General features: G+C 40.1%; 1 protein-coding gene across 1 annotated transcript in view; it reads left to right on the plus strand.

The window, feature by feature from the left end:
• Positions 1–16,123, plus strand: part of LOC134463615 (protein unc-80 homolog) — a 179,701-nt gene that overhangs the window by 120,100 nt on the left and 43,478 nt on the right. Inside the window, exon 51 of the mRNA XM_063216795.1 lies at positions 3,030–3,122. Within this exon, the coding sequence (XP_063072865.1) occupies positions 3,030–3,122 (93 nt within the window). The remainder of the gene's footprint in view (positions 1–3,029; positions 3,123–16,123) is intronic.

Below are 16,123 nucleotides of genomic sequence, written 5' to 3' on the forward strand. Positions count from 1 at the left end.
ATCTCAGATTTGTGAGATAATTAGTCAGAATTGCGAGATAAGTCACAATTCTGAGATATTATCTTACAATTCCAATATAGTATCTCAGAATTGTGACATTTTTTTTTTTATTATTTAAATGTGGCAGTAATACTCTGTCGTATTACGATGGCTCGTTGCATTCACTCAATAATAAAAAATAGTATCTCATATCTCAATAATAGATAGTATCTCGTAATTCAGATAATTATCTCAAAATTATGAGGGAGTATCTCACAATTATGAGATAATGAGAGTATCTAATTATAATCGTTATCTCATACTTTTGAGATAATTATCTCATAATTACGAGATAACCTAATGATGGCTGCACCATTAGGTTATGAGATTTTTATTATTTAAATTTTATTATTGAATGCAATGAGCCATCATAGACAAGTTTAAGACTGAATTATCAATATGATACAAGAGTTCACAACGTCAGCTTTTATTTCCTCTTAAAATAATGTGTAATGTGTGAAACAACTCAGGACAGGCCACACTTTGTTTCATGTTTTCATGTGAGCAAAAGTTTTGGATAGTTGGATAGTATTGGATATATAGATAGTATTTCTTATCAAATAGTATAAGAGTGATTCTACGATACGACTGCGCTTTTAAGTCCATGGATTTTATTTGCCAATTCCACTAACTATTACTGCATCCAATGATGTTTTGGACATTAGCACACATTTACCTTTCATATAATATAGAAAGTGTTGACATGGCATTATTTCCCTCAGCAAAAATGAATATTTAATACTGGTTTTGGGTGTTTTCATGCCGTCCTGTTTTCCAAATGTCAGATTCAGTCTTCATATTAGCATGTAAAGAAACTTGTTTTGCCCAAGACTATTGCACATGTTGATTCACAGAAATCATCACAATATGACAAACCTGTCAGAAAGACCACTGTGCTTTCAATTGTACATGAAATTTGCCATTTTGTGTGTGTCCACGAAAACTGTGCTAACCGTGTCACGGTCTGAAACCCCCTCCATAAATCAGTAATGGTGTGGTCTTAGGCCATACGAATAACTTCACGTGATGTCATAACCTCTTTGGCAGGATATGGGAAGACTTTTTGGTAAGTTTTGAGCTCCATCCTTCCATAATTTAATCCATTCTTTTTCATGTTCTCATAGCGGGAAAATTGACTGTCAAGTGTGTTATCAACATATTCATAAGAATCTGAATCAGAAATCACATGTAGAAAAACATAGATAAAGCATACAAATACATGAATTGATTAAGGTGTTGTGGTGGAACTTCTGAGGTCCCCAGTTAGCACAACACCATAAAAATGGCTGAAATTTCAAGCCGTGTTACCGTCAATGGGAAAACATTGATCGCGAATATCTCCGGAACGGTACATCGTAGAGACTCGGCGATGCTTTCCACTAGACATAATTCAGGGTCAAGGAACACACCTGTCTTGGCCCCATCTCTCTATTTTTTTTGTGATTAACTTTTTATTAGGTTTTTAAAAACAAAAAAATGAACAAACAAACACAAAAACAAACCGTCATCCTCATAACATGAAGTCAGGGAATAGTGGACAAAGAGGGGGGGGGGCTGGGGGTGTCATCCAATGGTGCTGTAACCAAAGAAAATTGTGGTCCCATCTCTCTCTGACTTTCTGGGGAAATTCTACAGCCAAAACAAAACTTTGACTGTCCGTAGCTCCGGCCCCGAAAGTCGTAGAAAGATGGCGAGATGGGAGCTAGATGAACATATGTGTCTCTTGTCTGTGTGACCTTCCTAGCCAGAGTTATGACCTCTAAAAGTTATCGGGAGGGGTACCGATAAGGGATTTTGACCCTATATCATAACCCTAACCCTAACCCTTATCTACTCTGTTATGATTGTATCTAATACAATAAATATAAGCGCATTGCCAATTACAATGCACACTTGGGTGGGCCGATGGGCCCCCTAGCTAACTTCTCCTTAGGCCCCCAAATTGCTAAGTCCGCCACTGATCATACAATCCTACTTATGAAGCTCAACAATCACATTTTCTATATCAATTGCACAGATTAATGACAACATTATTGTTAAGGGACATAAGCACTTTCAAACGTATGTTGTTTCAACTTTGTAGTATTTTTATATATGTTTGAAATGACATAGTATTTGTCCATAGCACTGTTGACAAAATAATCAAGCAAATGTTCGCTTTCATTGGAGTATTTATCAAATGATTTAAGATTAAGCTTGGCAATTTGTGTGTTTGGATGAAATATATACACTATGTAAACATATAGGTCATTAAGTTGAAAAAAAATACTGATAATTGACATTTTGCTTTTGCCAAAAGCGCAGTCGAATCGTAGAATCACTCATAAACCAGCATCAAATAACTGCCCATGGGAGAAAAGCAGTAGATGAGAAAAGCAGGAAAATCATTCAGATCTGTCCTACAAACATTGGACACAGCAAGTACAACATTTTGAAAAGTACTGTCTGTGAATGAAAGAAGCTACAGGTGCACTGAGCAACAGAGGTTGAAGAGGTATTAGAATCTTAAGGCCATATTTAAAGTTGTAAGGAAGTTCATGGACTGATGAAACCAAGATTTAGCTAAAGTCATGCAAATGCCTACATGTGGAGAAAGAAAGGAACTGGATCCTCTCTGTGAATTTCAGTATGGCCTTCAGAATCTTACTGCTGATGATTGTTTTGCATTTGTAGCATTGCATTTGTATATATCTGCTCCCAGAGTTTTCTTTCAAGAATGGATTGTAATCAAAATTAGCAAATTGTCAATTGAAACAAATTTGTACTTAGCATGCAAGAAGTGTTGATAAAATTTGGTAATGATGCAGTGAAGCACTGCTAAGATGTAAGCTTGCCTTGTGTGGTAACTTAGTCACTGAATTTAATTGGCTGGCTCTAACATTTTTGAATGGCATCACCAGGATACTACCAAGCTATGACATCAAAGTGATGTTAATGTGAAGAGATATACATCAAAACACATTTTGCACTTCATGTTGTTATTCTTTTAGGCCAATGACAGCACCACAGATGAGTCGTTGTGATCAAGGCCATAAAGGGGGAACTGCTGCAAACCACACTATGTCTGGGGGACCTGGAGGACGGTAAGACCTGTTTCACAGCATTAAAATACAGTAGTGCTGAAAATAATAGCAGTGTCTTTACAAAGAGTGAATAAATGTCAAAATTCTTCAAATTAATTCTACTTTCATTAGAAAAAATGCATTGGGGACACTGCACATTCTATTTCAAAGCAAGAACATTGCAAAAAATTGGAAACTCAAAAATGTTCTGTACAAATGAACACATTTTTGAAAATTCAACTTTGCTTTCAATTTTGGAGTTGACATCAGTCTGACGACAGTCAATGGTAGTGCAGCCCAATTTAATTAGTACTACATTTCACAATTCCTCTGCATTTCTTGGTTTTGCCTCATGGTACCCATCATACGTCAACTGTCTGGTGTCACTCCAAACCAGTTCCTATGGCACTAGGACAGGAAATAAAATAATCCTACTTAAGTACGGCGGATGGGTGATTTGATCGTGCACTTTTGAGTAAAAGCATGAAAATCGGCACACATATCCTCCTTGATATGCTGATTAATATTAGCGTTGGAGGCGTTGCAAAAAATTCAGCGTTTTCAAGATGGCCGCCAAATCCAATATGGCCGACCCATATAAATGAATCTACCTGACACTTGGTAGTAAAAGCATGAAAATCGGTACACATATCCTTCTTGATATGCTGATTAACATTAGCATTGGAGGCGTCATGAAAAATGAATCGTTTTCAAGATGGCCGCCAAATCCAATATGGCCAATTCATATTCATGAATCTACCTATCTACCCAACACTTGGTAGTAAAGGCATGAAAATTGGTTCACATATCCTCCTTGATATGCTGATTAAATTTAGCGTTGGAGGCGTTGCGCAAAATTAATTGTTTTCAAGATGGCCGCCAAATCCAATAAGAGTATTTTTAGCAATGCCTCCAATGGTAATATTCATCAGCATATCAAGAATGATATGTGTACCGATTTTCATGCTTTTACTACCAAGTGTCAGGAAGATTCATTAATATGGGTAGGCCATATTGGATTTGGTGGCCATCTTGAAACGCCTCCAATGCTAATATTAATTAGCATATCAAGGAGGAGATATGTACCGATTTTCGTGCTTTTACTACCAAGTGTCAGGTAGATTCATTAATATGGGTCGGCCATACTGGATTTGGCGGCCATCTTGAAAACAATGCATTTTTCGCGACGCCTCCAACGCTAACATTAATCAGCATATTAAGAAGGATATGTGTACCGATTTTCATGCTTTTACTCAAAAGTGCACGATAAGGCCCTTTTGTGTGTCCCATCCGCCGTGCTACTGTGCGCACTGAATTAGGCAAGACCTCTTTTAGTTCATATGCCCCACATGCTTGGAGTAACCTCCAAAACTTTGTAAACTTGGAATCTGTCCCCTCTATAGATACTTTTAAAAATCTTTTTAAAACAACGGTAACACTTTTAGTAGAGTGGCTACAAGGCCAATTTGGCTTGAATCGTGCAAATTATGATACAAGCGTGAAACTTTGCAGGTATGTGCTTAAGACCAACACAATCAAATCTGCCTGATTGACCACTTGAAATGGTGGCCATTTTCCAAGATGGACGCCAAAAAAGGCTCCAGAAATTGATTTATTGCATAGAATTGACCTTGAAAATTATGATACAAGCATGAAATTCAACATGTATGTGTTTAAGACCAATACGATCAAATCTACCTGATTGGCCACTTGAAATGGTGGCCATATTCCAAGATGGCCGCCAAAAAAAACCCCAGAAATTGATTTATTGCACAGAATTGACCTAGAAAATTATGATACAAGCATGAAATTCAACATGTATGTGCTTAAGACCAATACGATCAAATCTACCTGATTTGCCACTTGAAATGGTGGCCATTTTCCAAGATGGCCGCCAAAAAAGGCCCCAGAAATTGATTTATTGCATAGAATTGACCTAGAAAATTGACACAAGCATGAAATTCAACATTTATGTGCTTAAAGATGGCCTCTCAACGTCATTTAATTAATATTGCCGTGTTCCCAATTGTTATTGAATGTGTTACGCGTTGGTCCTGTTTTAAAAAACGTTCTGGTTGCTTTGTTTCAAGACGTTTTTGCAAGCTGGCAAAGTGGCTTGTGGAGAAACGAGAGAGTGTTCCGTGTTTCTCGTGGAAATGCGTCTCTGATTGGCTCACTCCTGCTCTCGAAGAAACGCGTCTCTGATTGGCTCAGTCCTCCAGTTCTTGGAGAGAATGTAATGGGAAACAGTCGCCACTTCCCCGGTACTGCACTATAAGGGCGCCAACGGAGGCGTGCAGGCTCCATTCAGGGCTGTGCTCTTTCGACAGCGACCCCTAGGCGAGCTGCAGGCACGGAGCAACCAGAGTGAGCTGGCTTTATGTATGAGGCTTTGTGCTGTGTGTGTACCTGAGAGTAGCAACCAGCTGATAGCTAAGCTAAGCTATGTTTCGGGCCACCAGACGTTGCTTGTTTTGAAAACAAGCAGAAAAAAAATACTCGACATGTTTTTAGATAAATGGATCGATATAAACCTTTGTGGACAACGCCTTCTTTCGACGTGACGAAACACAGAAAGGCTTTCGTGATTCGCTCGTTTCTCTGCATTATTTATGTAAATTGGGAAACACCGGGAAACACAGCCAGGAGAGTTGACGCACCGCTATGAGAGCCTTGCAAGTGAGTTTAACTTGGGGTGACCGTCCGATCTTCGAAAGGAGTGAGTAATATGAATAACTGAGTTTTATCGGAAGTTGGCCTTTAAGACCAATACGATCAAATTTACCTGATTAGCCACTTGAAATGGTGGCCATATTCCAAGATGGCCGCCAAAATGACCCCAGAATTAGATTTATTGCATAGAATTGACCTAGCAAATTATGATAAAAGCATGAAATTCAACATTAATGCCCTTAAGACCAGTGCAATCAAATTTACCCAATTGGTCACTTGAAATGTCGGCCATTTTCTAAGATGACTGACAAAAAAGACCCTAGATAATGATTTATTGCACAGAATTATCCAAGCAATTTATGAGGGACACATGAAATTCGGCATGTTTGTGATTAAGACCAATAGGCCTACAATCAAATATACTTGATTTACTACTTAAAATGTGATGACGATGTGTCCAAAAAGACCCTAGAAATTTGCAGATTGCAAATTGGGTGGAAATAATTGTTCACTCTCCTCAAATATGTTTCCATAGATGATGAAGTGATACAGATATTAAAATGTTCAGCAATGACACATAAGCCAGTTCTTAACTTAATGTCAATGGACCCCAAGGTTATGACATGCTAATAATACGATGACAGTGTGGTAATAATATGCTAATAACAGCAATTCATGGTTCTCTCAATATTGCTGTTAAACAGAAGGTGTGTGAACACCAGAAACAAGCTTTTTCATGAATTCGCGTTATTCGCTCTGGACTTGACATTAAACATGTTTAATTTAGCTAATCACATAACTGCTCTGGCTTTGTCAGCCTGGGACATTCGAAGATATGAACATCCTCCCCTGGCTGCCCTCTCCAGCCACTGTCCCCTTTGCGCACCCGACCTCCGCTAATGGTGGTTGACGTTCGGGCACAAGTTCTGGAACACAAGACTGATCGTGGCAAGGCCACCTGAATCCTCGCCTCTCCTAATAGGACGCATTACCCGTGTCTCCCTTGGGTCGGTCACCCCTTACTGTGTCTCATGCGCTCAGCAGGAGCGTGAGTGTCAGTTGTGCTGCCTGGAGCGCTGTCCCTGGGTAGGGCGCCCGTGGTAAGTTAGATCATACTTCTCCAATGAAGTATCTCAGGCCCCTGCTCGACCAGGCTGCCTGATCAAGGGGAAGTGCGTCTTTGATGTCCCCCTGGGAACCAGAGCGTGTGAGCTCAAACAGCTGTCTATCGGGGCTTTCTTGGCTGGCTCGCTGTGGTGGTGGTTGCTACTCGGTTCTCCGTCCGGAACTTGGACCTGCGACCCTGCTGGAGAATGAATGGGTCTTTTCTGCCAGCAAGATCGCATGGCAGCTCAAGCTTGGCTGGCGGTCTCGGGCATGGTGCCTCTCAGTTGCACCTGCAGGTGTTGTGTACTGAACATGCTGGATATTCCCCCTTGTGCCAAGGCCTGGTTTTCCATTGGGGAATACCTCTTGATATTGGGGGCCTCGCTATACCTCTGTGGGCTCCACTTGCACATCGGTTACACTCAGACGGGTGGTTTCCGTGCCCTCGGTTCCCTCCACTGTGTGCTTTCCGTGGTATTGGATGTCTGGACGCTGCCTTTGTGCGCCCCGTGCTTAACCCCTCCTCCCCCTCCGGGTTCGGAACGAAGACTGCGCCTCTTTCTTGTTCCCCCGCTAGCGTTGCCGGGATCTGCCCTCTAAACACTTTATTGACACCGGTAGGCCGAGTCTGGGCGGTGTGCCTGCTCTAATGATGGTGTCAAGTGCCTACCTAACCCCTAGGTTGGTACTGGTATCAACTTTCCCCATGGTTGGTGTCTGTCTGGAGGGATGCAGCTTCAGGTGCAGCTCTTGCCCCTGGCCCCTGGGCCCTGGGGCAGCTGTTGGGAGAGCCGTGTCGCTTATCGCTGTTGATGGACGCTGCCTCTCCGCCTTCAACAGCTCTGGGCATCGGCAGGGTCTGTGCTGCGGCCAGGCTTTTGCTTGCGCATTCTAGGTAACTGGCAATGCAATCAGGAATTTTTCAATACCCATAGTAAGATGTCGAGTGATTCAACCGAAAGAGAACTATAGGTCACAGAGGGCAACCCTGGTTCTCTGAGGGAGATGAACGAGACATCTCACCAGATTGCCACACTCACCCACAAGCTCAAAGGTTAGTTGTCTCAGATTGAAGATCAGAGCCCGGCACACCTGGGCTTTGTCCCAGAGGGGGTGGGATCCCCATCTGCGCAGCTCATTGGTCTGACGGCTTGATTGAAAGCAAGTTTTGGCAAATGGCCACGCAAAGGGCGTTACCCATAGTGAGATGTCTCGTTCATATCCCTCAGAGAACTAGGGTTACCCTTGATAACCTATAGTTATGTGCCTTTCTGCTTGATTATGCTTCCTTCTATGATGAATTCATTGGAAATCCAAACATAGTGATTGTTTATTTGGGCCACATCTGGTAGATTAATTGCAATTAATGAAGTTCTAGTGTCTTCTTTGATGGTCATCTTTAAAAATGGCTGCCATGTTACATTTTCAAGTTGCATTATATTGCTCTTAAGCACAAACACACAAATTTACATACTTGTATCATCATTTTCTTGCTCACTTCTGGGCTAAATTCAGTGTTTTAGTAGCCATATTGTAAAATGGCTTCCATTTTAAGTGTTGAGTCAGGTAAATTTGATTGTATTGTTGTTTTTTTTGCACATTCATGCCTAAATTGATGCTTGAATAATAACTTGCTTTATCAATCCTGTGCAACGAATCCATTTCTATGGTATTTTTTGTCAGCCATCTTGGAAAATGGCAGTCATTTGAACTGGGAAATCCCTTAGAATGTATTGTGTTGGTCTTAAGCACATAATGGTCAAATGTATTGATTGTATCACAATTTCCTTTCTCAATTCTGTGCAACAAATCAATTTCTGAGGTCTTGTTTGGCAGCCATCTTGGAAAATGGCCACCATTTCAAGTAGCCAATCAGGTAGATCTGATTGTATTGGTCGTAAGCACATACATGTTGAATTTCATGCTTGTATCATAATTTTCTAGGTCAATTCTATGCAATAAATCATTTTCTGGGGTCTTTTTTGGTGGCCATCTTGGAAAATGGCCACCATTTCAAGTGGCCAATCAGGTAGATTTGATCGTATTGGTCGTAAGCACATACATATTGAATTGCATGCTTGTATCATAGTTTTCTAGGTCAATTCTATGCAATAAATCAATTTCTGGGGTCTTTTTTGGCGGCCATCTTGGAAAATGGCTGCCATTTCAAGTGGCCAATCGGGTAGATTTGATCGAATGGGTCTTGAGCACATACCTGCCGAATTTCACGCTTGTATCATAATTTACACGATTTTCCCTGTAGCCGCTCTACTATTTCTATGAAACCCATATCTATAGCGCATTATGAGCGCATTTATAACCAATTATAATGCTCATTATAATTACTTACAATGCATTATGACTACACCCATGATGTTTCATGATGCTTTATGTTAACATTAAAGGGGTATGCCACTATTTTGGGGCTCAGTACTGTTAAAATCCCTGCCCTAGGTTTAGTAAACTATTGACTCTCACTAGCTTAGCTACATTTCGCCTCCCAGAGGGAGTCTAAAACAAGACAGCCACTGACGTGAAAAATAGGACCAAATTCCTCCTTACTAAACCTAGGGCAGGGATTTTAACAGTACTGAGCCCCAAAATAGTGGCATACCCCTTTAATGAGTGATCATGAATCTAGCTTATAATGCTTCATAAATCCAAGGGTGTTATGAGTGTTCGTGACTGGATATAAACTATAGGCTGCCTGATGGGGCTTATAGTACATTACGATGCATTATAGATGTGCATTATACAGTGCATTATAGATGCATCCATATGAACTTCACTTTACTTAGAGCACACACTGACGACTTATGATCTCTCATGGAACATTATAGCATCTTATGAGCCCTTATGACAGTTTATCATCCAGGTCTGTGCATAGAGGGGTATAAGTACTCATAATGTACTATAAGCCCCATCAGGCATAACACCCTTGGATTTATAAAGCATTATATGCTAGACACATGTTTATTCATAACTCTTGATATAGAGCATCATAAAGCATTATGAGTCTCGTCATATTACGTTTTAAGTAATTATAATGCACATTATAATTTGTTATTAATAAGCTTATAATGCGCTATAGATATGGGTTTTATAGAAAGTGTTACCAAAACAACTTTAGTAGATAAGTGTCACTGCTTTTAATGTCAGTTTTACTGTGTTTGTCCTTTTTGTGACTTACACTGACTGATATAATCAATGCTGAATGTATAGTGTCCTACCCGCATATGTAAACCTTTGCTAGTCTATTTCTCCCTTAATATTGGTGTCAGATTCACACAAATGCAGTTCTGGGGTGCTACCTTGCTACTAAACAGGCACAGCAAGTATGATTGAAATCGGTGTCGGTCGGGTCCCAAAGTGTCTGATTTCACGTGAAATGACCCCTTTCAGCTTTTTCACACCTGGTCCCTTTCAGCCGCCTAAGCGAACTCAGAGTAGTGACTGTTTTTTTGCCGCATATGCAGTGTTAATTTTGACAGGAATTTTTAATTAAGCGGGCTTGCAGAGCAAGGCCCGATTCTAGTAATCCCTAAATACAGTTTATTATGCTAGCTTGATTTTCTTGTGTAGGGCAGTAAAAATAGAAAATTGATCTCCTCCTAGGCCTTTCGAGATAGAGACACAGTTCAAACACTAAAACGACCGGCTCAGCTTGGAGATCATTTGTACTAATATAGCGTGTCCGTGTCTCTCGTCGTTTTTCCGTTTTTGGCGATTTTGTGCAAGTTTGGGTCCCCATTGAAAACAATGGTAGAACCTTCAGGAGACAGTGTTCCGTCACTCTACAGATCAGAGTGTTGGAGGCTTTTTCGGACATAAAACATCAACACTTTCACCTAGAAGTTTCGTTGACGGGTTGTTAGCGAGCTCTATGAGATGTCTCCAAATTGTGAAAGTATCATGTTCCAACTCCCATCACTTTTTAAATGGCAGGTGTGTAAAAACGGCAGGGCTGACCCAATGGCTTTTCCCATTGACTCTTGAAGTGCCTTTCTGAAGAGGTCAGCACATCTTCCATAAGAGGTCCATTTGTGACTGAACCGTTTAACCTATAAACTTCATTCAAAGACTGTTGGAAAGATCACATTTATGACATGTGCCAATTCTTTTTAGTTTTTTTAACAACAGCAAGCTAAAGACCACAAAATGATTCTGCCCTCTGCCTTAGAGCACCATACTAACTGCCATACAGTCAATCAGAACAGGTGCAGCCAATATAGGGTTCCATCTCAACTGTCACTTTCTCTCAACATTCTATTCTTACCGAGCACCTGCAACTACAGTTCTAGAAGCCTATTGTTCAGCTCTTCAATGCAAATTGATATTGTCTTGCTGGAATGTTTATGACAGCCAGCTGCTTGGCTCAATGGTAATGGTGCTGGATTAGAGATATGGAGGTTGGGAGTTCGAATCCCATCAGACCCATGTTGATTTTCAAAATTATATCATACGCAGTGTTCCTTAGCCAACTTAAAATACCATGTATGTCATTTAGTATATCCCCAAAACGCGGAGCTACAACACTTTCAAGATGGCTGAACTAAAAATACCATGTATGTCATTTAGTATCAATGGCAAAGGTTCTGGATTAGAGATATGGAGGTTGTGAGTTCGAATCCCACTCGGACCCATGTTGATTTTCAAAATTATATCATATGCAGTGTTCCTTAGCCAACTTAAAATACCATGTATGTCATTTAGTATATCCCCAAAACGCGGAGCTACAACACTTTCAAGATGGCTGAATCCAAGATGGCTGAATCCAAGATGGCTGAATTGTTTGGCCCATAACTTCTGACTGGGTGGATGGATTTTTTCCAACATTTCTTTTAGCTTTGTTTTCTCAATAGTAGTTTGTTTTTAATTTAGGGATAGAGATATAAAAAATAAAACTGCTCATCTCTGCCCCAAAAGACAAGCCCGCTTCCAGCATTTTCTGTGAGAATGCAATCTAGTTTAGTTTTAGTTTTAGTCTCTTGACGAAAATGTAATTTTAGTTTTAGTCACAATTTAGTCATCTAAATCATTTTTGTTTTAGTCTAGTTTTAGTCGACTAAAATTCATACAATTTTAGTCGACGAAATCTAAAATAATTTTAGTCAACTAAAATATTACATTCATTTCCTCTTGTCTACACTTCTTTATAAAATTGTCGAACTAAAATACCATTTGGGGAAATCAATGATTAAAATGACATATTGTAGGCTAATAATCAAATATTGTCAAAAACTGCCAGAGCGTCTTATAGGGGCCTAAGCCAGTGCGTCCAATGTGTAAAAAAAATCATGGCCACGACACTCATAAATCTCTGTCGATATTTTAGAACGACTTCGGGGGAAAACGGGACTGCACGTTATGAAAAAATACTTGTGGGTATACCAGTAATCAAGAGCGTCGCGGGGTAGGCTACTGCATGTAAGAGTTACAATGGCACTGTTGGAAGACGTCTGTCTGTCTGTCTCTCTCTCTCTCTCTCTCTCTCTCTCTCTCTCTCTCTCTCTCTCTCTCTCTCTCTCTCTTGTGCGCGTATTGCAAGCTGTTGCATATTATTTGCTTAATGCAAAGTTGTGATTCGCAAGACGTTATTGCAATAACTCATTTGAAAGCGTGGAACGGCCGTTCACTTCCTATTTCAGTGTCCTTGACTGAAACAAGTCGCAAAACTCCACACTTCAGAATCCTTTGCGATCGGCACTAAAGTGATTCTTATCAGAAGGCTTTTACCTACACATAGACCCTTAAATTAGCCAACAAACATTAACGAACATTGAAAAAAGATCAGACAGCGGCCGTCGGGTAGCAGTTTCATGAAAGCGACAGGGAGTGGATAAGTTCCGCAAAAATGCATCGTGAGAGAAAGATGTTTGCTACTGTGCGACAGCACCACCACTATTTCATGACTGCATAAACTTCTTCGTCATGGATAAATGGGCAACAATATTTTTTCCAGCCAGGATTGCACTAAAAAGTAGACTACTGCTGTCACTGTGCCTGCTGCGTGTGTGTGTGAGGGAGGGGAGGAGGGAGGAAACGCGGAGCAGATGAGGGTCACGACTTGCGAAATAGCAGGCAATTCTTTTCTAATGTTTCAGTGACATATTAACAAAAATGCTTCCTATTGGTTTTCGTCTCGGGTGGTATTGTAGTCACATTTTTATTTTTTTGACGAAAATATTAATCAATATCGTTATATTTTTCGTACAAACGCATGCTGTTTTTTCCGTCATCGTTTTATTGTCCTCAGGGGAAAAACAATAGTTAACGATAATTATGACGCTGCTCATATGTGAACACTCCAAAGCGTACCCAGACCACTCGGAAGCGAACCGTACTGAGACCTTGGTTGACGTGGTCTCAGTTCGGTTTGCTTATGAGTTCTGACAAGTTACACTTGTGACTAGCTGTAATCACTTAAGGAGATCTCTAGAGGGCCGAGAGTGATAAAAAAGAAGAGTGACACACCATAAAAACCTAACAGGACCAGAAAGATCAGCAACTTCTTTATTTAATACACTCACAATATGAAAAAAAAACAGAACTGAGTCCTTTTCTTGTCGGTTCGCTTTTTGGTCCACTTAAAGAGGACTGAGTTAGGTTCACTTAAAGGGGACCAGGTGTGAAAACCCTATTAGTCTAGCGTATCTGTTTGCACCTATTTCTGATATGTGTATGGCCTATGCATATCCTTGCATGTGCTTTTTTGTTTGTCTTTAAGTCATACACCGCATTTCACATTATTACGCAAATGACATTTTTTGCCGTTTTCCTAAATAATCAATAGAAATGACAGTCGTCATAATTTTCAAGTAATCGGCCATTAGAGTACAATTCAAAAGTTTTTGAATGAACCTTCCAATGATAACGGTATTTTTTTAAATAACAAAAAACTTAAAATGCCCAAAATGCTCTGTTCCAAATTATTACGCAAAACAGTTTTGTAGTTTTGTAATACAAATTTCTTTCTTTTTTTCCCATTTACATCAAAACAGTTGGCATTTGGTACCTTCTAAATTACATTTCGATGTTCAAAACTTGGTCATAAGCTGTAACTGGAATGCTGCGTTTAACATTGAAGTCAATGGCAGGGCATTGCATGGGAGTTATGGAAGCCTAGATATCCTTGATGCTTTGCTCTCAGCTGTTTTTGTTTGTTTGGTCTGGTGACCCACACTTCACTCTTCAATATACCCGTAGATTTCCATGCCACGTGTAGGTGCTTTGGAGGTGATGACATTCTAACTCACCAGACATAGCATCCCATTCATTTTCAATGGGGTTTTATGTCTGGTGCGTTAGAATGTCATCACCTCAAAAGCACCTAAACGTGGCATGGAAATCTACGGGTATATTGAGGAGTGAAGTGTGGGTCACCAGACCAAACAAACAAAAACAGCTGAGAGCAAAGCATCAAGGATATCTGGGCTTCCATAACTCCCATGCAATGCCCTACCATTGACTTCAATGTTAATCGCAGCATTCCAGTTACTAAGACAAAGAGCTTATCACCAAGTATTGAACATTGAAATGTAATTTAGAAGGTACCAAATTCCAAAGTCAATTGTTTTGAGGTAAATGGGAAAAAAAGAAAGAAATTTGGATTACAACACTACAAAACTATTTTGCGTAATAATGTGGAACAGAGCATTTAAAGTTTTTTATTATTTAAAAAAATACCGTTATCATTGGAAGGTTCATTCAAAAACTTTTAAATTGTACTCTAATGGCTGATGACTTGAAAATTATGAGGACTGTCATTTGTATTGATTATTTGGGGAAACAGCGAAAAATGTCATTTGCATAATAATGTGGAATGCGGTGTATGCATGTGCCTCCTCTTTGTTTTTCTAAATGCTGTCTTGGCCAGGACTCCCTGGAAGCAGAGGTTTCATACCTCAATGCGACCTTCCTTTAAAGGGACACTGTGCAGGAAATGGTCAAAAAGAGTACTGCAACTATGCTGCGAATTGAAAATGGGCTGCCTATTGCCAAATTTGATCTTTTCATGAAAGATTACGAAGTAATAAACTAATATCTTCTAGTATGGTCCAAGTACAGTCATTTTTGCAGCTAAAAATGCCTATTTCTGGAAATTCAAAATGCCGGACCATGGAGAAGATCCCCCTTTTCATGTAAGAAAAGTGCAATTTTTTCTGTCATAATGAATACTTAGAATTTTATGGTGGTGGTAAGTATTCATAAAAAAGGTAACATTAATGAATGGGAAGCATGAATTCTGGAAATAAACAACTACAAATCTCACACAGTGTCCCTTTAAATAAAGGTCAAAGAAAAATAAAAAATGGTAATTCAAGGGTAATTCAACCTACCCAGTGTAACCCTGGTTTACAAAACCTGGCTACCTTGTAATCCGCACCACAACACTGATTTAGAAGTTGATTTATCCAATATGAGTTGCCTATACTGGAGTTCCTGCATGGTCTCATGGCAGCACAAGCGCAGCCAACCAGAGAGAGGTGTTGATTAATCATTTTTAATCAACAAATTTTCTGCAGTGCATTAAACTGAAATGCTGAGAAAAGAGTCTTGACGGGGCCTTTTTAAGTATTACCCAGCTGTGATATATTACTGTAATGTGATATATTACTGTATATAGACTGATTGTGAAGCCAAATTATACTTTAGTCAACTACTACAGACCTCAAGCAGTGAAGATTGGCAACTGCTCCTCTAACATAATCTCGATCAACATCGGCGCGCCGCAAGGTTGCGTTCTCAGCCCTCTGTTGTACTCCCTCTATACGCATGACTGCTCAGCTATCCACAGCTCCAACTCCATTGTGAAATTTACAGATGACACGGTGGTGGTCGGACTCATCACCAACAATGATGAAACAGCCTACCTAAATGAGTTTGAGATGTTGTCATCCTGGTGTGCAGAGAACAGTTTAGAGCTCAACGTCGCCAAAACCAAAGAACTTGTGGTGGACTACAGAAGAGGGAAAGATCAGAACTATGCTCAACTGGAAATCTTTGGTTCCCCTGTGGAAAGAGTGAGCAGTTTCAAATATCTAGGCGTCAACATTTCTGAAGATATGTCTTGTGCCTCTTTCGCACTGGTTCTTTTCTGGTAGGCCTACAGCTCGACACAGCGTGACTCGGACGCCACATTTTGCTTTACGATTGAGCTGTGTCGTGCCTATTCGAAAAGCAAAAAGTGGCAGCCGAGTTGCTCTGTGTCGAGATGTAGGCCCATCAGAAAACTGCCAGTG

Source organism: Engraulis encrasicolus, chromosome 15 (genome assembly GCF_034702125.1).
Source record: "Engraulis encrasicolus isolate BLACKSEA-1 chromosome 15, IST_EnEncr_1.0, whole genome shotgun sequence".
Taxonomy (NCBI): Eukaryota; Metazoa; Chordata; class Actinopteri; order Clupeiformes; family Engraulidae; genus Engraulis; species Engraulis encrasicolus.